The 21,160-nt window shown below is 43.6% G+C and overlaps 2 protein-coding genes across 5 annotated transcripts in view; one reads left to right on the plus strand and one right to left on the minus strand.

Annotated features, from left to right (window-relative positions):
- SCRN1 (secernin 1) overlaps nt 1-14,790 on the plus strand; it is a 28,623-nt gene extending 13,833 nt beyond the window's left edge. The window contains exons 4-9 of one of the 2 annotated variants that reach the window (XM_035129282.3): nt 2,675-2,877; nt 5,525-5,719; nt 6,159-6,324; nt 8,228-8,408; nt 11,123-11,282; nt 11,528-14,790. In XM_035129282.3, the coding sequence (XP_034985173.1) occupies nt 2,675-2,877; nt 5,525-5,719; nt 6,159-6,324; nt 8,228-8,408; nt 11,123-11,281 (904 nt within the window). In that variant the 3' untranslated portion in view covers nt 11,282; nt 11,528-14,790. The remainder of the gene's footprint in view (nt 1-2,674; nt 2,878-5,524; nt 5,720-6,158; nt 6,325-8,227; nt 8,409-11,122; nt 11,283-11,527) is intronic. The other variant, XM_088654063.1, reaches the window with a different exon arrangement.
- A 698-nt stretch (nt 14,791-15,488) lies between these two features.
- WIPF3 (WAS/WASL interacting protein family member 3) overlaps nt 15,489-21,160 on the minus strand; it is a 38,326-nt gene continuing 32,654 nt past the window's right edge. For all 3 annotated transcript variants that reach the window (XM_035129277.3, XM_088654061.1, XM_035129278.3), the window contains 4 exons: nt 20,033-20,761; nt 18,249-18,392; nt 17,870-17,971; nt 15,489-17,372 (listed from right to left, as the gene is read on the minus strand). In XM_035129277.3, the coding sequence (XP_034985168.1) occupies nt 17,332-17,372; nt 17,870-17,971; nt 18,249-18,392; nt 20,033-20,761 (1,016 nt within the window). In that variant the 3' untranslated portion in view covers nt 15,489-17,331. The remainder of the gene's footprint in view (nt 17,373-17,869; nt 17,972-18,248; nt 18,393-20,032; nt 20,762-21,160) is intronic.

Raw genomic sequence — 21,160 nt, forward strand, 5'->3', positions numbered from 1 at the left:
GCAGAAAGTTGGAATACAACCTAGTGTGCTTTCAAAAGCAGCAGTTGCTTTGTAAATCTCTGCAGCCCACGAGCTTCGTTTTAGCCTTCATTTTCAAAACAGCCTACTGCGACTTAGAATTCTTGCTTGTGTTCTTTAAGGGGGGAGGTGGGGGACTCTGGAATAATTAAATCATTGTCAGGCATACTGCATCTCATGCATTCCAATGGAAAACCATTTGCCGTTCATTCAAGTGCTGAGGAATGAGCTCCAGAATATCGTTTTATTCTACCCCAGCTTGATTGACATGGTTGCTCTGGCCAGTCTTGTTTGTATAGTACAGTGAGATTAGTTTAATGTCAGTAAGAACTATTATGGCTGGAAAAGAGATACTGAGAAGGAAAGGGTGGAAAAGAAATGGCACTGAGATTGGCTTCCATGCTACAAACTGCAATAGGGCTATAGGCTGTTGTTGGAGCTAATAATAATAATAATAATTTTATTATTTATATGCTGCCCATCTGATTGGGTTGCCCCAGTCACTCTGGGCAGCTCCCAGGAAAATATTGAAAACACAGTAAACCATCAACCATTTAAAAACTTCCCAAAACAGGGCTGCCTTCAGATGTCTTCTGAAAGTCAAATACCGGTAGTTGTTTATCTGTTTTACATCTGATAAGCTGTCAAGCAAGACTGCCAAGCAAACTGATTGGGTGTGCCCAATTCTTTCCTTTTGCATGAACTCTCCCCGTTGCAAGCAGTTCTCAGGCGTGCAGGTCTTAGAACTGTCCTTGCAGGATTTGAATCCTCCTTTGGGAAAACAGTTGTATCCCGTTCAGTTTAGTTGGAAGAACAATTCATCACGTGACTGATTAGAAGTATATTTAATAAGCTGGTTATACGTACATTAAGCTCCTCTTTCCCATTCTTCAATCAATGCAGATTTCTACGCTGGAATCTTCTTTTATCTGCCCACTTTGTTATGAACAGGAGGCACTTTCATTATTCACAAATCCATTTTGCTTTTCGAACTTAAAAACAGCAGGAGACCGGCAGTCACTGACTTTAATGGGAATAAATCGGCTTATATCCAAATACTCCAGCATGAATGGGTTCTGGGATTAATTCCCTAATGGCAACAGCAGGCCAATATTAATCAAAATTATGGATGTTTGAAATGTAACTTTCTAATAAGTATTTGCTTTGGTCCTTGCTAAAGGAGCTAATTTTAATTAGGTTATAGAAGGCAGGGTGAGGTTAAATAATATTTATTTATACCCCGCCCATCTGGCTGGGTTTCCCCAGCTACTCTGGGTGGCTTCCAACTGAATATTAAAAACACAATACCGCATTAAACATTAAAAACGTCCCTAAACAGGGCTGCCTTCAGATGTCTTCTAAAAGTCGGGTAGTTGTTTATTTCCTGGACATCTGGTGGGAGGGCGTTCCACAGGGCAGACGCCACCACCGAGAAGACCCCCTGTGTGGTTCCTGTAACTTCACTTCTCGCAGTGAGGGAACCGCCAGAAGGCGCTCGGAGCTGGACCTCAGTGTCTTGGCTGAATGATGGAGTGGAGACATTCCTTCAGGTATACAGTTCCGAGGTTAAGTTATGACCATCAGAAGGTCCAGTTCCCTTATTTCACCCTGTGACAATTCCTCTGCATTTTCCAGCTACATAGCAATGTTATCTGCTAACATTCTGTTTTGATTTAGTAAATTGGTGGTGGGACAGGGCAAAATGGAGCCCTGACATCTTAAGTCCCCTTTCCTGCACTAAAGATTATATAGGCACAATTAAAAAACCAACAACACCCCACAAGTATTTATATTCAAAGAGAAGTGGACCACTGGTTCATTTTGAACTAAAACATCCTGTTCCATGTCACAGCAGTATGCTATGATGAAAATGAAAACTATTGCCCATTTCAAACCATTTTAATAGTACAGTAGTGACAACTGTCCTCAGGCTACTACAAAATAAATCTTCCCTAATAGCCTGCAGAGCCAACAGGATGACCCTGTCAAAGGCTTAGTGCACTGAATACTAATACCGGTAATAAAAAATAAAAAATACAGTGTTGTATGTTCTTGTATGTTAGTGTGGTAACGGGATACAAATATTTTAAACTGAACTGAAAATTGTTCTGGTAGGGATAATGAGGATGCGGGTGGCACTGTGGTCTTAAACCACTGAGCCTCTTGAGCTTGCTGATTGGAAGGTTGGCGGTTCGAATCCACGCGATGGAGTGAGCTCCCATTGCTCTGTCCTACCAGTTTGAAAGCACCTACCAGTGCAGTTTGAAAGCACACCAGTGCAAGTAGATAAATAGGTACTGCTACAGCGGGAAGGTAAGCAACGTTTCTGTGCGCTCTGGCTTCCATCACGGTGTCCCGTTGCTCCAGAAGCGGTTTAGTCATGCTGGCCACATGGCCCAGAAAGCTGTCTGTGGACAAACGCCAACCCCCTCGGCCTGAAAGCGAGATGAGCACCACAACCCCATAGTCACCTTTGACTGGACTTAACCATCCAGGGGTCCTTTACCTTTACCTTTTAATGGGGCTTAGCCAAATGATGATCTTGTTCTAGATTTTGTTTTATCTTTCGGCAGGCTGGTAAGCTTGTTTGACATGGCCTTCCATTGTTGCTGTAGTTAAGTTGCTTCCTCCCCACCTCCTTTGGTTCCCTCCCCAGGCTTGGTCTAGAAAGGGGTGGAACAGCTAAAGAAGCCTTGGATGTCATTGTCTCTCTGTTGGAAGAGTATGGTCAAGGAGGCAATTATTACGAAGATGGGAGTGTATGCCATGCTTTCCATACTGCGTATCTGATAGTTGACAGAAAAGAAGCTTGGGTCCTGGAGACTGTTGGGAAACACTGGGCAGCAGAGAACATTACAGGTCTGTTATAATTTTTATCCCAACCTGCTATTTATGAGGAAGTGATTGAGTACATGAACATTTGCATGGCGATGATGAGTTGTTCATGAATTTCCTATTTCCATTTAATGTTTGTTCCTGCTTTCCAGATTGTAATGGTAGTATGCCATTTAAAGCAGGTTTTGTGTTGTTGTTTTGAATTGTTAGCCTTAAGGACAATTTCTGGAGGTTTCTAACATACTGGCTTAGTTGAATTTTATGTCAGGATTCAGAATGCTTTTTCTGCATAAGAAAATCTGTTTCTGCCTGTGTGGAGTTTTTTTTCTTTTCACTCAAGCAGAAACAGTTGGTTGACCAAAGATCTTTTCTATCTGCAGGTCTTGTTCTCCCATTCAAGGTTAATTGTGCACATTACTGTCACATCCGTCCCTTGAAATTGTGGCTCTCTGACTTGCTGACATTTTCACATTAGCTTCAAATTGTCGCTGACATTCACTGAACCTTTAAAATGGTGCACCATCAAATTTAAGTCTCCCACGCGCAAATTTGTTCCGGCTTGTAAGTGTACATAGAAATCCTTTTTGAGTTTTAAGACCAATTGTGCAACTGGCCTTATCCAAACCTTTTTTTGCTCAGTTCTTCGTATACTCTCATGCTCATATGGAGCCTCTACAGCAGGCTTCCTCAAACTTGGCCCTCCAGATGTTTTGAGACTACAATTCCCATCATCCCTGACCACTAGTGCTGCTAGCTAGGGATCATGGGAGTTGTAGGCCAAAATATCTGGAGCGCTGCAGGTTGGGGATGCCTGTTTCAATGGATGGCACACACAGTAATGTGAGCACTTCCACTAAAAGGAAGGTGGATGTGGCGGAATAGTGTCTGATGATGATTCCGGTTCATCATGGGTTAACCTATCACTCCCATGATAGGCAGGTGTTCCCTGGGAGGCGGAGCTAGACGACATTCTAACTGGAGGGGAACAACCGTTGAAAGGCAGTTGGGGGTTGGCAGTTGGGGAGTGGAGGGTTTCAGAGGGAGCAGGAGGCTAGGTTCGGGTGGATGGAAAGAAAGGTTATAACCGTTATTATCAAGATGCAGGGGATGTATTAACAAGATGTATTATATGAAAAGAAGATATGCACTTTTAAGAACAGGAGAAATCCATGTTTTCAAGTTAAATAATAAAGTTAAATGTGCCTAAACGTTCGTGGACTCGGGCAGTGTCTCAGTACCTTCAGAGGTGTGACTAAGAGGCGAGAACAAAGCTTTCCTGTGGAAGAGGAAACTGTTTGCTTTTTCTCCTGTCATACAAAGGGCTGGTTAGTGAAGCCAAGGGAGCCACATAGTTGCCTAAGGGAGAGGCACACTGTAGCAGTAGGGATCCATGGGAGGGAGACCCCACTGGTGGCAATAGGTTTCAAACGCAGAGCCCTGAGGTACCCTGGAAACAAGTCCAATTTGGACACTGGAGGTTTACTCCCGTTTGTATAGAAGCACAGGGGCAGCCTCTGTTGTTAAAGCAGTGAGGGGTGGGAAACGGGGAATCCCTCACAGTGGACTTGCTCTGTTTGCACATAGGACTACTGTATCTTATCGTAGTCCTTGGCCAGAACTCTAACAGGGCAATCTTCATCATGCCTATTAAGAAACAAGTCTTGTGGAATTCAGTGGGGCTCACTCATAGGTAAGTGTGGATAGGATTGCATTGATCTCCAGTTTAAAATGATTGTGTGGCAGCTGTTGGGAAAGACCTCTGGTTGAGACCCTTGGAGAGCTGTCAGAGTAGACAATACTAGGCTTGATGGACAAATACTCAAACTTCGTATAAATAAGGCAGCTTTCTGCATTCCTATGACACCACAGGTGTAAGGTAGACTTCATGTTTTGCTCTCAAGCCTATTTTTCTAGGACGTAGTAGCATTCTCAGCAACTTGTAAGTTAATTGGTGACACTATATGGTCTTATACTGAAAGGGACAACTGTTCTCTTGTATGTGTCCTAGAAAAGCGATATGCACCAATTATTTGGACTCCACCAACACAGATACACTTTGGTAATTTTTTCTGTAGGTTTCCCTTGTGAGTTTGTTGCACAGAGGTGGTCCTTGTCTCTTTTAAGATCCCTTTGGGGGTGGTTGGGAAGATAACTACTGCACTTTGCTGCTCCATTGGGGTAGAAGGAAAACCTCATGCTGCATTGAATGATCATCTCTGCATCATGAAAGGCAGTGTGTTGGTTCACAGAGCTAATGGGCTTATGGATGGAGAGGAGCTACTTCGTTCCTGCTCTTGTCCCTTACATTAGCATATTGCATTTGAAGCAAACTATGTTAGTTCCAGTTGAAATAAGCAAAACTTCAGCTCAACTAAGTCATGACTAACTTGGCTCATTGACTTAGTCTGGATCCAGCCCTCTGTCTTTTGTAAGACCGATGAGCGGGTGTGATGATTCTTGATTCACTCTGCATGTTATTTACAAATAATCCTCAAAAGTATTTGACTCTGAGAATGGGGATCCCATCACAGTACCACGGAAATGAATTTTGCCACCCGCATTTCGTAATCTCTGCATGCCTAATTGATTGATATTGCACGATGTAAAATAGATTCAGCTTAAATTTGCATTTAATGAATGGCAATAGAATGTATGAATTGTTTTTTCATAGAGGGAGTCAAGTGCATTTGCAGCCAGCTTTCCTTAACTACAAAGATTGATGCAGAGCATCCTGAGCTTAGGAGTTATGCAGAAGGTCAAGGGTGGTGGACTGCAGATACAGAGTTCAACTTTTCTCAAGTATTTTCTCAGGCTGATAACCATTCAGATTGTTGTTTGGCGAAGGAGAGCCTAGAGAAGCAAGAAGGTACGTAGAAAATCCACCACTACTCCTCCACTTTTGAGGAACAAAGCTTGTAGCCAAAAGCGTGAACTAAGTTTTGAAAATTTCACTTCTGTTGGTAAGATTATGCATTTCCTTCTTGGAAGGGAAAAACGGTATAATAAGCCATGAGTGTATTCTGTGTATAAGTGATGCTTCAGAGATGCTTGTAAGCGAGAGAGACTTGGAGATATTTGGCTGCCTTCCAGCCAATAGACCTATGGAAGCATCAGTGCCTCTCATGGTGTAAATGTTAGCAAATCTTTGATCACTTATTAACAATTAGAGATCCCCCCCTTTATGGAATTAACTAGTTTGAGTTACAGGCTGGGAAGGGACCCAACCTCTGCCCAGTGCGGGAGCAGCAGTGTAGGAGAGACCTAAAATTATTACCCTGTTAATGCCTCTGTTTTGATTTTTGTAGGCGCTATCACTGTGGAAATGATGATTGACATCTTGCGGGATAAGCCTGGCGGTATATGTGTGGATTCAGAGTCTTTTCTTACTACATCAAGCATGGTGTCGGTATTACCTCAGAATCTTAGTTCCCCGTGCATCCATTTTTTTACCGGCACACCAGATCCATCAAGGTATATTGGAGAAAGTGCCTGGCAGGCTCCCAGTACTTTTTCAAGCCTCAAAAATTAATTTCTAGTTTTGCATTTTAAAAACTTGTTTATCGAGCGAATTCCATGTTGTTTCCTGATGCAAAGTTAATCGATGCAGGGAAGCAATCAAAGGGGTCTCTTCTTTGCCGAAAGTTCCCATTTCTGCAATCGCTGCCCTCAGTCTGGATGCGTCAGGCGGGTTGGGAAGGCAAAAAGGCAGGCGAGTCAGCTGATCTGACCTATGGCAGAACCTACTTCAGTTTCAACATGGCAACCCTATTAGCCTGTTTCGTACTGCCTTTGACTAAGTAGAAGCTACGTTGACTCAGCAAAAATTCCGACAGTGGCTCCTGCTGCATCGGGGCTATTTATTGCTTTCCTAGCTACCATTTTGAGCCTGAGAGCTAGAGCTGCGTTCTGTTTTTAACGGCATCAGCATTTATTCACACTCTGCTAATCCATTTGCTGTAAACTGCATGCAAAATAGTTCATCAAGATCTCTCTTTTGCCAGTCTTTCCCTATTTCTCTCCTCCATCAGAATATTTTCACAGAGACATCTTTGAATGTTTACTTCTGCTGTAGAGAGTGTTTTACCTAATAATCTATAGGTCATAAGGCTTGTTCCTTAAGTGTGGATAAGTCCTCTAATAGGAGAGAATACTGGACCATATATTGAATAGGTTGGTAAGTTTCCCTAAGAAAAGCAAATGTGAATGTAGTGGATCATTTTTGGTTACGCACCTAACTTCACTCAACACTATTTAAAAGCATCAGTGTAAAGTGAGGCACTTTTGAGTCGCCATATCCTTTGTTTTCTGTCAGCGCAATTCTTTGGGTCATTCTTGTCATTTTCAGGACAAGGGTTTACCGCTCTTCTACTGACTGCAGTTGATGAGAACCTCAATTTACTCTCTAAAGTATTTGGGAAAATAGCAGCCATTTTGCAATTCCCGATGAAAAGATCAATAGTTCTTCATTAGCATTCCATACAGTAGGTCTTACCCTTTAATCCTCCTTGTGGCATTTATTGCTTGCTCAGAGTCCCGCCTTGGATAATGGAAGGGAGATTCTGAGTAGAAGCAAACCCCTTTAATGTCATATCTTCCACAAATAAAAGGGATGAAAAGCAAAAGGAGAAGCAGAAAGCAGTACAGTTAATTTAACTTGCTTGCTTTTCTTCTCAAGGAAAGCTGCATTTTGTTATTCAGAAGGAGATTTGCTGATATTCCAGTTCCCTGGTCTTCTCTTTTTGGTGCAATTTATTCGTATTAAAAAAAATGTTCCTCAAAGCTAGAGAAGTGGAAATGTACGCAAATCTGTCTAAAAAGTTTTAGCACTTTGAAAGAAAACGTCATTGAATCCAAAAAGTGTGTTGCAGATCTCATCTAAAATATCTTAATGGAGCCCCAGAGTAATGTGGACAAAGAAGATTTGAATATACCAATTTGTGCAGGCATTTCTTAAAAACAGCATCATTGTCTTGTAAATGTTGCTAAACACATCGTGCATCTATTCTAATTTTGAATAACCGCTCTGTGCAGAATATGTCAGGATTAAAATCATATATTTGCTAAGCTAGTCTTCATGGCATAGACTGGCTTATTCCCTAACAATCAAAGGAAAGAGAAGTCCTAATCTTCAAACAATTAGAAGGAACTGATTTAGTAATTATGTTTAAAGTTAAGAGTAGTCTGTCTTATGGCTTTTTATCTCTGTGTTACTGTTAATGCCTCTTTTCATATGGCCCAGTTATTTTATGCAACACATCCAAGTTTGTGTGATATTCTTTTCTTTCTGTTTTTAAAACAAGCTGAGCAAACTGCTAGGTGATAATATAAAATGTAGCCCTCGCTAACGATTAGTGATTCCTCTGATATCTTTCAGGTCCATATTTAAACCTTTTATCTTCGTCGATGATGTAAAATTAGTATCAAAAGTACAGTCACCCATTTTTGGTAGTGATGATCCTGTGAAAAAAATCCCTCGGTTCCAGGAGAAACCAGACCGCAGACACGAATTGTACAAAGCACACGAGTGGGCCCGATCAGTCATGGAGAATGAGCAGGTAAACCAGCACTCTGAAAATACATCAGTGAAAAATGAAAAATGTTCTGTTTCATTCCTCCTGAGCCCTTGAAATTCAGTTAAATGCCCTTTTAGGTCATTGTAAACTTTAAAAAGAGAGAATATTTCATATCTGAGCAAGATGTACGAAATCTTCCTCACCTCAAAATAATCTTGCCTGTGGAAAATCCACACCTGAAATATTTTACCCTTCTTCCCCCTCTAAAGTGTTAGTTTTCTGTGCACAGAATTCCGCCCTTCTTCCCATAGCTGCCAAGTACCCGGTTTTCCCCGGGAAACTCCCATATTTTCTTACCGTTTCCCGCAGGTGTCCCAAATGGCAAAATACCCCGTATTCCCCCAGATTACGGAGCTCCTACCGGTGGCCATGTTCTTCTGGTGCCGCGCTGGCACCAGAAGTTGCTTCTACGCACTTCTGGACATGTGTAGAAGCGACTTCCGATGCCGCTGTGCCCATTTCCAAAATGTCCTCACTTCTGGAAGTGCGTAAAAGCGACTTCTGGCGCTGCAGACATTTTGGAAATGGGCACAGCGGCATCGGAAGTCGCTTCTACGCATGTCCAGAAGTGCGTAGAAGCAACTTCCGGTGCCGCGACACTGCTGATCCCGGATTTTTCAATCCGGAACTTGGCACCTATGATTCCCCCCCCCCCCGGCACTTAAAGGCATCATCCGAGAACTGCAAGAGGAAGACCCCGGCAAGGATGGGGAGCTTGATATTCGTCCCTTCAGATGTTGCATCACCCCTAAACAGTGGCCATGTTGGTAGGGCTTGATGGGAGTTGAAAGCCAACAATACCTGAAGGCCCACAGGCTCCCAATCCCTGCCCTAGGGGAAGGAATTTCAAAAATAGGGCTGTGTATCTGGTCACCACCCACCTTACCTCTGATGAGGGAGGGGCAGAGCAAGCCCTTAGGAATAACAGCATGCTTGGGCAGGTTCATGCAAGAGGTGGTGGTCCTTTTGACATTTCAGTTCCTTAATGCTTGCATTCAAATTTCCAGGTGCCCCAGTGATTGGGCACCTCTTGGATTTATCCCATTAAGTTAAGGGGAGGGTCCCAAAGGAGTGGTGCAGATGTTGCAATGAGATATTTTGTTGAAAGGCCCGTTGGCTGTTGGGAAGTATTTAGGAGGAGATACTTGTAGCTTAGGTCTGGAAGATAGCAAGGGCAGTAGTCTTGAGGGTTAAACCATTATCTGTTGAAAACCTGAAATTGATATCTGCCAGTTTGACGAAGTGTGCAGTGTAAGTGAATGAGTTTCCCTTCCAGCAATACATAAATTAATTGTAATGGATCCAGCAAGAAAGTGATATGGGGAAGCTTTATTCCAAATCTCATTCCAGCTATCTGGCAAGCTCATTTTCCAAGTATAGATCCTTAATATGGGTGAAATGGCACCATCCATACACAAGCAGGCATTGGTGAGGGGGACCCTCAAAGGGTTGCAGTATTGTACTGCAAAAGATGCTTTGGAAAAAATAAATCCAAAAAAGGGAAGGAAAGCCCCAAACAGCCAGAGCATGGAATGCAGACTGGACACTGTGGTGGGGCAAGTATTCTGCAAGAAAGGCACTGTTGTCTGACAAGGAATCCTCTACACCGCAACATTTTGTTGCAGTCCCACTTGTTGTATGAAGCAAAAATGGCCTCTAAGCTGTTTTTTAAGTCCAGTAAATGTTACCATTCTTCTTAAGGCACATTCTTGTTTGTCCCTTTCCCCTCGGTATTGATAAACTTTGAGGGTGATAAACATAGGAGTCTGTGGTTCTCTCCCACAGAATTGGCTGTGATAAGCCATGCCTACATGGTTGAGGGATGTTAAAACATTTACCACAATGTTGCAGGACTCGCCCACAGAGAAAACACCACCTAGAGTTGTAGTGTAATGTTTAAAGATCTCCTTCCTCGAATCTTAAACTCATATACTCCACCCCTCATTGCAGAGAGAAAGGAATATGTAAACTAGGCTGTACAGTGGTACCTCGGTTTATGAACACAATTGGTCCCGGAAGTCTGTTCATAAACTGAAGCGTTCATAAACTGAAGCGAACTTTCCCATTGAAAGTAATGGAAAGTGGATTAATCCGTTCCAGACGGTCTGCGGAGTAACCGTTCATAACCTGAAGCGAACTTTCCCATTGAAAGTAATGGAAAGTGGATTAATCCGTTCCAGACGGGTCCGCGGAGTACTTAAACTGAAGCGTTCATAAACTGAAACATGGGTGTAATTGGTTCCGGAAGTCTGTTCATAAACTGAAGCGTTCATAAACTGAAGCGAACTTTCCCATTGAAAGTAATGGAAAGTGAATTAATCCGTTCCAGATGGGTCCGCGGCGTTCGTAAACCGAAAATTCATAAACCGAGGTGTTCATAAACCGAGGTTCCACTGTACTTGTTTTTATTTCAACATGATCTCTGGGCGAAAGCATCCTTTTTTCCAGAACTGGTATTTTAAAACTCAACAGAGGTACTGCTGTGGTTTGACTGTTGTGCTATGTTTGTGCAACACACACATGGATGCACATACAAGTTTTGAGAAGATTTATATTATTTGAGGCTTGAACGAGTCCGCTGTTTTATTTGATTTATTTTGTTGTGTTGTGTTTTATGATGGGCGTAAAGCCGAATAAACATTCTGACTTTCAGACACTTTTCATAGGCGTTTCATGCTGGCCATTGATTTTTGTAGGAAAAAGGAGAGAAGCTGAGAAGAACCATGTTAGACCTCGAAAAGCAAGGCTTGGACGCAATGGAGAGCATTATTACCAGCTCGGAAGTTCTTGATCCTTCTGAAGTAGAGGACCTTTTCTATGACTGCGTTGATACAGAAATTAAGTTCTTCAAGTGAAGTGAGTCCTTTTCATATCTTCATACCAATAACTACTTTTTTTAGAAATATAAGTTGGCTTCACTGTTTGGTCCAGTCCCTTTGTATCTCAGACCTAAATCTGCAATTGTGAATAAGAAACTGATGTTTTATGGGTTGTGGTTATTTTGCAAAGTCTCCTAATGGATTTGGATATTCCCACCCGGCATTTAAACTTGCATTTGTGATTAACAGTGAATATTAAAGCTTTGCTTTTTCTCATTGCAGTGACCGTAGACACCTTTAGCCTTCACATAAGAAGACCATAAAGCTCTTCAGGCCTTGAAAGATATTCTTGCCATATTGCCGGATTTTTGGAAGAAATTGCCCTCTTTTTAGAAAAAGTTCCTCAGTAGCTGTATCCCGATAACACATTCCTTCCCCCCCCCCTTTCTTTTCTTTTCCTCCTGTGTTGTCCTGTGTGTGTTATGGAAAGAGGGCCTTCACTGACATGTGTGCATGCTGGCTAATGTAATGCAGAACGTTTTTTTCATTCATCTGGGCAACCAAAACTAAGAATGACAAATAGCCAGAGTCCATGTAGTTCTAAATATTGCAAATCAAAATGAGCCTGAAAAGTTTTGCCTGAAAAGTTTGATCCACATGTAAAAGGACAAAATACAGCAGGTACATGGTATAATTGTCAACAGTGGAACAAGCTTCTCACTTGTTCTAGTTCTGGCAATTTAGAGTTGGGTCTGTTGAGCTGTGTGCTGCCTCACCTATGCACATTTTGGGCTAGTAGCTTTCTTTTCTTTTCTTTTCTTTTCTTTTCTTTTCTTTTCCTTTCTTGCTTCTCTCACCTATCGTTCCATATTACTGCATATCAGGCTGCGAAGATTACATTTGAATAATCAATTTCTCCCCAAAATAGAGTTCTGAACAGTGTGAATTGGCCTAAGCATTTAGAGAGAGAGAGAAGCAAGCTTACAACTGAAGGTAAGATCAAGAACCTTAATTTGGTTGTGGGAACTGTACCATAGCTGCTTAGGAAAGGCAATTGTTCCAGTGAAATGGCCAGAATTTGTTCAGATATTTGCTTACACCAAGGATGGGGAACTTATGGCTCTCCATATGTAGCTGGGAGCACAATTCTGATCATTCTTGCCTGCTGGTCATGCTGGCTGGGACTGATGATAGGCAGTAGATTTCATTGTTCCTTTGTGAGCTGTCTTTGGCACTTAGTCGAAAAATATACAGAGGCGTACCTAGGGGGTGGTGAAACTGGCCCCTGCCAGGGGTGCAGGACCGGGGAGGTGGGGACATGCAAAAATCAGCACAGGAGAGGAAGGGATGCTGTTGCAGCACCCAGCAAGAGAGAGCGCTTCCAAAGCATTGAGTCTACCCTCCTGGCAGGCTAGAAGCACCATTGCTTTCTTCCTTCCCTCTCCCCACCATATGTCAGTCAAAGTTAGCAAATCGGGAAAGGCTGTTGGGGCAATGAGCCTGAGCAGCAGCCACTTCCTCTAGTTTGCAAGCATCTTGGGAAGAGCCAGAGGCAGGGGGGCTGGACATGCCAGCTCTAGGGGAGGGTGCCTTCACAGCCTGGCACTCCTGCAAGAAGCACAGGGCCAGGCAGACAAGAGAGCAAGTGCCTTTGCAGAAGCCCACAGAGGGTGCTGGCGCTGTCCAGGACAGGAGTTCCAAAGGCTGGTCTGCTGCCCGTGAGGTTCCTCTCCAAACCAGGAGGAGCAGCATCAAAGGAGCTTGGTTCCTGCTTCTCTTTCCTGCCAGGAGGAGCAACTCCTCAGCAGGGGTGCCTGGAGGTGGAAGTCCTCATTTCCCACCCTTGCTCAAACTCACCCTGCCAGTTCCTCACTCAGATAAGATGGTGTGTGTGTGTGTCTCGCCTTTGATGTTTGTTAGATGATTATTTAAATTTCTAATTACAGCAACTGTTTTCTGTTCAATTACATTTCATAGGCAAGGCAAAATAGATCACTGTACATTTAACTATTTATAGTTAAAAAGCTAATTGTGAGGTCTTGTACATTTTCCTGATGAGCTCTGAGGCTGTACCCCTGTGCACACTTTTGCGTTTGTAAAGCCATGCTAGGGCTGGGCAATATCCAGCTTTCAACATTGTGATGTACCACCAGCTAAATATCACAATATAACGATACATCTCAATGTCTGAAGTATATGGAGCTATGTAGAGGCATTGGCTGGCTTCATGGTTTTCCCCCACAGTATGATTTTGGCATAGCATACGCACGCACACACACACACCTTGATTTGTGATACATTGCCTGGTCAAAAATTATGAAACAGATATCATGATATGGACTTCAAGCCGCTTTTCGCCAACATATTGCCCAGCCCTACGCCATTCCTGTTGAAATGTTCTCTCTTAACACAACTATTAAAAGGTTCGGGAATGCTCAGTGATGCCAATCAGGATAGGGCTTGGGGGGCAGAGATACTCAGCAGGGTTGGCTTACAACAGGTGTCGGCAACCTAAGGCCCATGGGCCACAAGTGTCCCACGGGGGTTGTTTAACCGGCCCACGAGCAGCCACCAAACTGCCCATTTGGCGAGTTCTCGCATGCTGCGCTAAACAGGCGCAGTGCAGTGTGGGTACTCGCTTCTGTGGCGCAGGAAATCGTGGGTGCGCACGCGCTCACACGCACGCTCCAGCCCCCAGAGACATGTGAATTGGCCCAGGAGAGGTAAACCTTGCCGACCCTTGCCCTGCAACATTTCGAGGCAATATGCAGGCCAAGACAGCTCCTTGCCAAGGGATCCTAGGTACACCTCTGATCCCATAATTGTACCAAAACAAGACTAATGTACAATGTGAATCTCTCTTTTCCTCACATGGGGAAACTAAATTATTGGCTCATTGGCATTGTGAAATGGCCGAGGATAAACATGATACTCTTCCCTGATTGTTATGTTCATGTTGAATCTGTCTTCCTTTGTGTGGTTTGCATTTTTGTCAGTGTTGTGTAGATTTGCATCAGACATGGTCAAAGTGGAAGTCAAACTCTGCTTGCCATTAGCTGAAATGTATGTAAGCCTTTGCTCCGGATCATTGCTTCTGTTCTTAAAAAAAGGATGAGAGCAATCATATAACCTGTAAGTATCAAGCAAACATAATTAAATTCTAGAAACTATGGTGCTAGTCCTGTAGATTAAGATTTCCTACCACCAAGTGAGCTGTGTGTGTTCACAACCCTTAATTTTTTTCTTAAGAGGGGAAACCCCAACATAGTCCATTGCTGAACACCACACAGATCTTGAGCTTTCAGTGTAAGTGTAGTTTATGGAAGATCCTGGCAACTGAGGAGGAGATAGAAGCAAGTGCAAGAGTTGTGGGATGGCTTTCTCTTTGTTGATACTTTCAGAAACTAGCTTGAGACTCAGCCTATTTTCCTCCTCCTCGGTTGCAACTTTGTGGAGCCCATGTAACTCCCTCATTGCTCAAATACTATGTCAGAAGTGCATGTGCACACACAGTTTCTAAATAAAATGCCTAAAATATAAAGTAAGTTGACGCGTTACTACTTATTTCAATCCACAGAAGAGGCATCAAAAAGGCAGTTGGAAATTATAGGGCTTGGTGAATCTTAGGCAGTAAAAGTACATTTTGGTTTCTGTAGTTTCCTCTATAGTAGGTGCAGGGAACCTCTGGCCCACCAGCTGTTGCTGAACTACAACTCCCATCATCCCTGCACATTGGCCATGCTTGCTAGGGACAATGGGAGTTGGAGTGCAGCTGGAGGGCTATATGTTCTCCACTCCTGTGTCACACTAACCAAAGGCTTGGGGTATGTTGGGGGGGGGGGGAGGCCCTGCTGCCTCACCCAAGATATGTTGGCATGAGCAGCATCCAATTGAGTCAGAATCTGTAAATCTTTGTTTACATATTTCTTGTGGGAACATGGGCTTGCAATCATCTGGGATTCGTGTATTAGACAATGCTGATTGACAAAACTAATAAAATGGTTTCTGCACAGAGTAATCTCTTGAGTGGCTAAATACTTCTGTACACTTTCCTCCTGGTTTTTCTTCCAGTGAAGAATAAATCCTAAGGATAAAACTTACTACTGAATTAGACATCGTCTCCTGGTTACCAATTCAAGCTTAGTTATAACTCTGGCCCTCAGTGTTTTCTACCAAATCTAATAAGTTTTTATACAGGGGGAATCTGAAATAGATCCATTGTAACATATTAGAAAGCAAAACATGTGTTTGATGATAATTTAATATCTGCAGATCTAAATGAAAGCACTTTTCAACCATTTACTGACTCCCAAGAGAAAAAAAAAAGATGAAGTTACATTTAGCATGGCGTTTTGAAATGAAATCACATGGTATTTTTCATACTATTGAGAACACTTCTTTGTTTCTAAATATCCAATTCACAGAAAGACTTTGCTGCTATTTTTCTAGGTGCATGCGGACTCCCATTTTGCACTTCTTTCTCCCTGCTAGAGATAAAATGGGCAGAGTTCAGTAGTCAAGGAGACCAATAGGGATGCTTGCTCCCTTATTTAAAAATCAAGAATCATTCAGCCCTCACAACCTGCTCACCTCTATCCCCTAATGCAGACTGATGCCCCGTTTTCTGGTTGCTGCTGTATCATAAGCGCATTAGGAACTTGTGTGTTAAAGCTAGCTGAAAGAACAGGTGTTACATTGCTCTTTCCCACCTCTGAAACATCATTTAAGTAGAACTTTAGATTGTAGATTAGTTTGTTGCTAAAATCAGAGGTGCTAGTAGCCTACTCTCAGGAGCCAAGCTGAATATCACAGCACACACACACGTAAAAAAGAACACCTGTTCTTACATATTTTTGTTATGGTACCTAGCCTGGCCCCTGCGAGTAAGATACTGGCATATATCTCTCTCTCTCCCCCCCCCCCCTTTAATGCAAAGCAAGCAGAGGACACTGCCAGTTTGAAAGCAAGAGTGGCAGAGGAAGGTACTGAACTCTATTTTTCCTTATTCAAAATGTTTCCCCTGCTGCATTTCCTCCAGCTTCCTGTCGATGCTCTACATCTGGAGCAAAATTATTGGGAAACTATTAGAGCCATATAACCATCTAGTTTGGTCCTTCAGATTTGCTGGGGATGTTAACATCATAAATATACTATATGCCAGGACAGTATACAGTCGTGTAGTGAAAAGCCTACATTTCAGCCCCAGATGCTCATTAGTCAATATACATTCTATTATTCTTTGCCTCATTTCAATAGTCAGCTGTCAGGTTTTCCTCCACTTCCTAAACAAAGGGATGGATGGGACAGAGCATCTAGGAGGGATGTTGGTGACGTGCGAAAGGCAGCAATATGACAAAATTTAGGAGAATGTATTCCACGCTTGCTAATCAGCTGGAGCTTGTGCATTTTCCAGTGAACACCTAGTACCATCCTCTGCTGTGCCAAGGAAGATTAGTGCCAGTCACCTATGCACTTAAATATACATATATGCACACATACTGCGTTCCACTGGCAATCCACACCACTGCTTTAACTGGAAAGCCATTCAGTGTAACTACAGAGAGGCAAAGAAGGGGATTTATAAAAATTAAAAAATGTTACTGTACAATGCACAGAATTCCTAAGAGAGGGTGGGTGGGAAGTTGCATACATTTAAATACAGCAAACCTAGTTTGAAAGCATGATTTACTTGGTCGAATAAATTATACCCAGCAGATAGTACAGGCAGGAACTTCAACCATTGTTATCTATGCAAACTCGTTTGCATTTTGAACAGGGTGAACACTCATGCTAAAATAAAGTATGCCCCACACAGGTGGGCTGCACGTTTTATATGTGTATATATACTGAGTATTCCACAAAATTAAAAACAAATCTCAGCCCAGGTTTAAAGCAATTGAAACTGAATTACACAACAATAGGTTTCCAACTCTGTCCTAGTCCAGTCAATCCCACCGTTTACCACGTATGATCTTGGATGTAGCGCCAGTTTTGCCTGCATGTACTGTGCGGTCATCAAAACAGGGTCCTACGTTGCACAATAACTCTGTTGATCCTTTCAGTGATGCTCCTGCTTCTGAGATCTCTCATCTGACTTGTGTCCTTAATGGAGGGTTGTTGGTGCTATCTGTAAAAATAAAAGGCTAGATCGAAAACCAAAATGACAAAGAGCCACAGGCAAACAACCAAGTCCGTAGATGCTTCTGACATGCAAGGAGAAGCCACTTTATCTTTCAGTGCCTTCGAATCCAACCAGGCACGCATCCGAGTCTTGTGATTTATTCTGATAACATGAGTTTCATAGGTTGACTCATTTAACAGTCAAGTTCAGAATGCTAAAGGAGATTCTGCAGTGAGGATTCAAGCCAGGTGACCTAAGCCAATGGCTTCCTAGCACATAGAAACAAGTCCTTCAATGCTAGCTGCAAAACTCTCACAGATTATTTTTATTTACATGATCTGACCAAGCAGACTTCTGTCTAGTGAGCATCTCCTCTATTTTTGACCAGGCCACTGTTTCTTGAAAATGTCTAAGGAGTCATAATGACGCAACCGTTTCTAGTCTTAAGCAAGAGGAGTAGAATAATTTAACACTCCTGAAGGGATCAGAACTTTCTCACTTACCTCTAGCTTCCTGGCTAGGATAAATTTTCTGGCATGGCTTAAACTCATCAGGAGGGGGAAATTCTTCCACGGAATGGAAAGTAAATTTAGATTCAAAGTCATCTGGAGAATCAAATGGAAAACACCCCTTTGAGATACAACAATTCAACAAATTCAAGGAACTGTAGAAAAACGATACATACTTAAAATTTACTGATGCACATTTGCTTTTTTTTCTATATCATTGTTTAGGTTCTTCTCTTGCCATTCCTTAGTAAATTAGAACACCTTATTCATGGGTGAATACCCCATCGTTTTGCGAGAAGACAAGTTCCTGCAAGCTTTAAGCTTGCCATTTTTATCTTTGGGCAGGGCAGAGATGTAAATTTATCAACGTTACCCATTATGTGGACTGCTCCATTCTTAATTGCCGAGCAGAGGTCTGGGCTAGGCAGCCATGGAGATACTTGGGCATACTGGCATTTGCTTGAGAGTTCAGTTGTCGGAGACCTTGCAGGAGGTACTGGGGGTGGCATCAGCTTTCCTAAGAGAAAGTATACATTAGAAAAAGGCTCAGAGAAGATAAGCAAACTTTGCATCAGACATACGTACTTGTTTTTTTTTTTTTAATACACTTACATCTTCTCCTCCTCCCAAGGAGCTCAGGCTAACGTAAATAACCTGTACACCATCCCTGTGAAGTAGGCTATAGGCAAAGAGCAGGACTAAATATTCAGAAAACCCCTATGTTGCAGCCCTTTTGGCATGAGACCACTTTAAACTGCAGGCTAGTTGACATGCAACCTACGTAAAACAACAATAGTAGTCCCTCTGTGCAATATCTGCGCAGGGGAAATGCAATGCTGCTGATTCTAACATTGTGAGAACATATCTACCGGTAGTCCAACAACCTGTCTTTACAGTGGACACCCAGACACCCATGGAAAGCAGAACCTGAGCGCAACAGGACTCCCATTGTGAAATAAATTTCTAATCTTACCCACTTTCCAAGGTGCTTGCTTTCGATGGACAAGGATGATCTTATTCATTATTATTTATTACATTTGTATACCAACCTATACCCTGAGGACTCAGGGTGGTGACAACATGAAACCACAATATAAAAACGCAAAATACGTAATACTGCAAAAATAAAAAACAACAACCCAGTAAGCCCCACCCCCTCCCCAACATATTTTAAAAGGGTATTTATTGTTGTTGTTGAAAGAACAGGTGAACATTCAATTTGTCCTAAAGCAGTGCATTCCCAGTAGAGCTGTACAATGGCAAGTGTTCTGAATGTGCAGTTAAGAGAGTCTGAATGGCCCCATGATTATCCCTCTTTCTATGCGTCCCATTCATTTGTTGCTATTTACTTGCCTGCAAACCTGCCTGTTCACTAGATTTAAGTAAGGCTGCATACACACCATATATTTAAAGCAAACCACTCTTCCCCCTCCAAGAGTCATGGGAGCACTAGCTGCTTAAAGGTAGGGTAATTTGTAGCTCTCTTTGTGGGGGTAAACTACAGTCCCCAAGATTCTTTGGGAGAACCAGTGTGCTTGAAATATAGAGAGAGACCATTTCAAACGTAAGCTTTCGCTTCCTCTGATTTTTACATACACCCATTAATTCTGCAGTTGCGTACAAAGATGGCTTCCCCACTGCCAGCCCCACGCTTAGTTTAGATTTTGCTCTCCTCTACAAATCAAAGCATATACAAAAGAAAGGCATGCCTCGCTGTACTCGGGTCTGGCGTGCTTTAGCAACTCCTCACATTTACGTGCAGCGGTTACGTTCCAAGGCACTGCGCGTTTAAATGAAATTGCATATATTGGGAACGCCATCGAAAAAGCCTGGAAACGCCAAAATCACTCCCTCCAAACCTCTTTGCTCAAACTCTCCACAGGCCTCAACGGTTGGTGCAAGGGCTTGTGGGATTGCACTTGCAAAGGCTTGCGGGATTTCCCTTTTTGCATTCCTTTAGGGCAGTTTTGCCACTTCCAGGTTTGCAGTGATACACGGTCGCAGCAAAGATGACACCTCCCTCCAGCGCCAGCCCGCGTAGCCAATGTTAGGGGATGCTGGAAGCTGCCGGCCACGGCCCTGGCCTACCCCTGCATTTTGGACAATGGTACGTTGAAATGGACCAGCAGCGATGCAGCTAAAGAGTGCCATTCCTACCTCCGCCTCTGCCTTGTCTCCTCTTGTGAGTCACAGCCACTTGCTGTGTGCTTGGAGGGGCTGGGGGAAGAGGCAGCGACTGAATGCTGGGCTTCTGCATCTGGGCCTGCACAAACGGCGACTTGGGGGGCAGCGGAGGCGGGGCTTCGCCACTGCCGCTCGAGGCACTGCTAGAGGTTGGCGAAGGGGGCAGCGGCAAAGACGTCCTGTGTGAGGAAAAGGTGGACATAGAAGGCACTGGGGGTGGTGGCGGAGGTGGCACGGAAGGGGAACTGAGCCTTAGGTCAAGCTGGGAGGCCAATGGGCTGGGGCACTCGCTGGTTTTGCCTGGGAGTGAAGTAGGGGGCGCTAAAGGCAAGGGAGGGAGAGGGGGTGGCGGTGGCGGCATGTGTGAAGGAGATGCTGGGATTTTGCGAGGAGAAGGAACAGCAGTGCTTGGGGAGGGGAGGTTCTCGGGATTTTCAAGCAGAGGAGGGGGGAGAGATGGAGGAGGGGGAAATATAAGAGAAGGTTTGCTGGAGGAAGGCGATGGCGGCGGAGGAGGAGCGGGGATGTTGGGACGAGCTGGAATCGCTTGCTGGGCCTTGGATGCTTCCGGTGGACTTGCTGGTTTGGGGCTGTCAGACGCAGTTTGAAGGTTGCCGCTGGCCTTCCCATTATTGTCCGGTGGCTCTGGACCCTTTGCAGGAGGAGATGTCCTTACAGCACTTGGCTGACCCGCCCGACCACCTGAGGAAACCAAATAAAAGTTTTAGGAAGCTGCAAATAAACCAAGGTATAAATGGCACAGGGCCACTCGCTTTGAGGGACAAACAAAAAAAAGAGACAAGAATTTGTCCTGCTCAGCCTCTTCGCAAATCTCGTTTCCCTTTGCCACAAGTCCCCATTGCCTGCCTGTCATTCCAATCCTACAGCTTAGCTGTCGGACGCTGCAATATCAACAGTGACTTGGCCGTTTCCCAGGAGGCAGAGCAGAGGTGGCTGAAACCCCGACACATCTTGCTCCAACCCGAACGACAGAAATTCACAGCCTCCTACTCAACAGGGATTAGCAATCATTCCTGTACATCTCAGTTATGTTGCACCGAGGCGAGGCAGAAGCCCTGGGGCAGATGTTGCATTCATGGT

This window comes from Zootoca vivipara, chromosome 11 (assembly GCF_965207765.1).
Source record: "Zootoca vivipara chromosome 11, rZooViv2.hap1.1, whole genome shotgun sequence".
NCBI classification, from domain to species: Eukaryota; Metazoa; Chordata; class Lepidosauria; order Squamata; family Lacertidae; genus Zootoca; species Zootoca vivipara.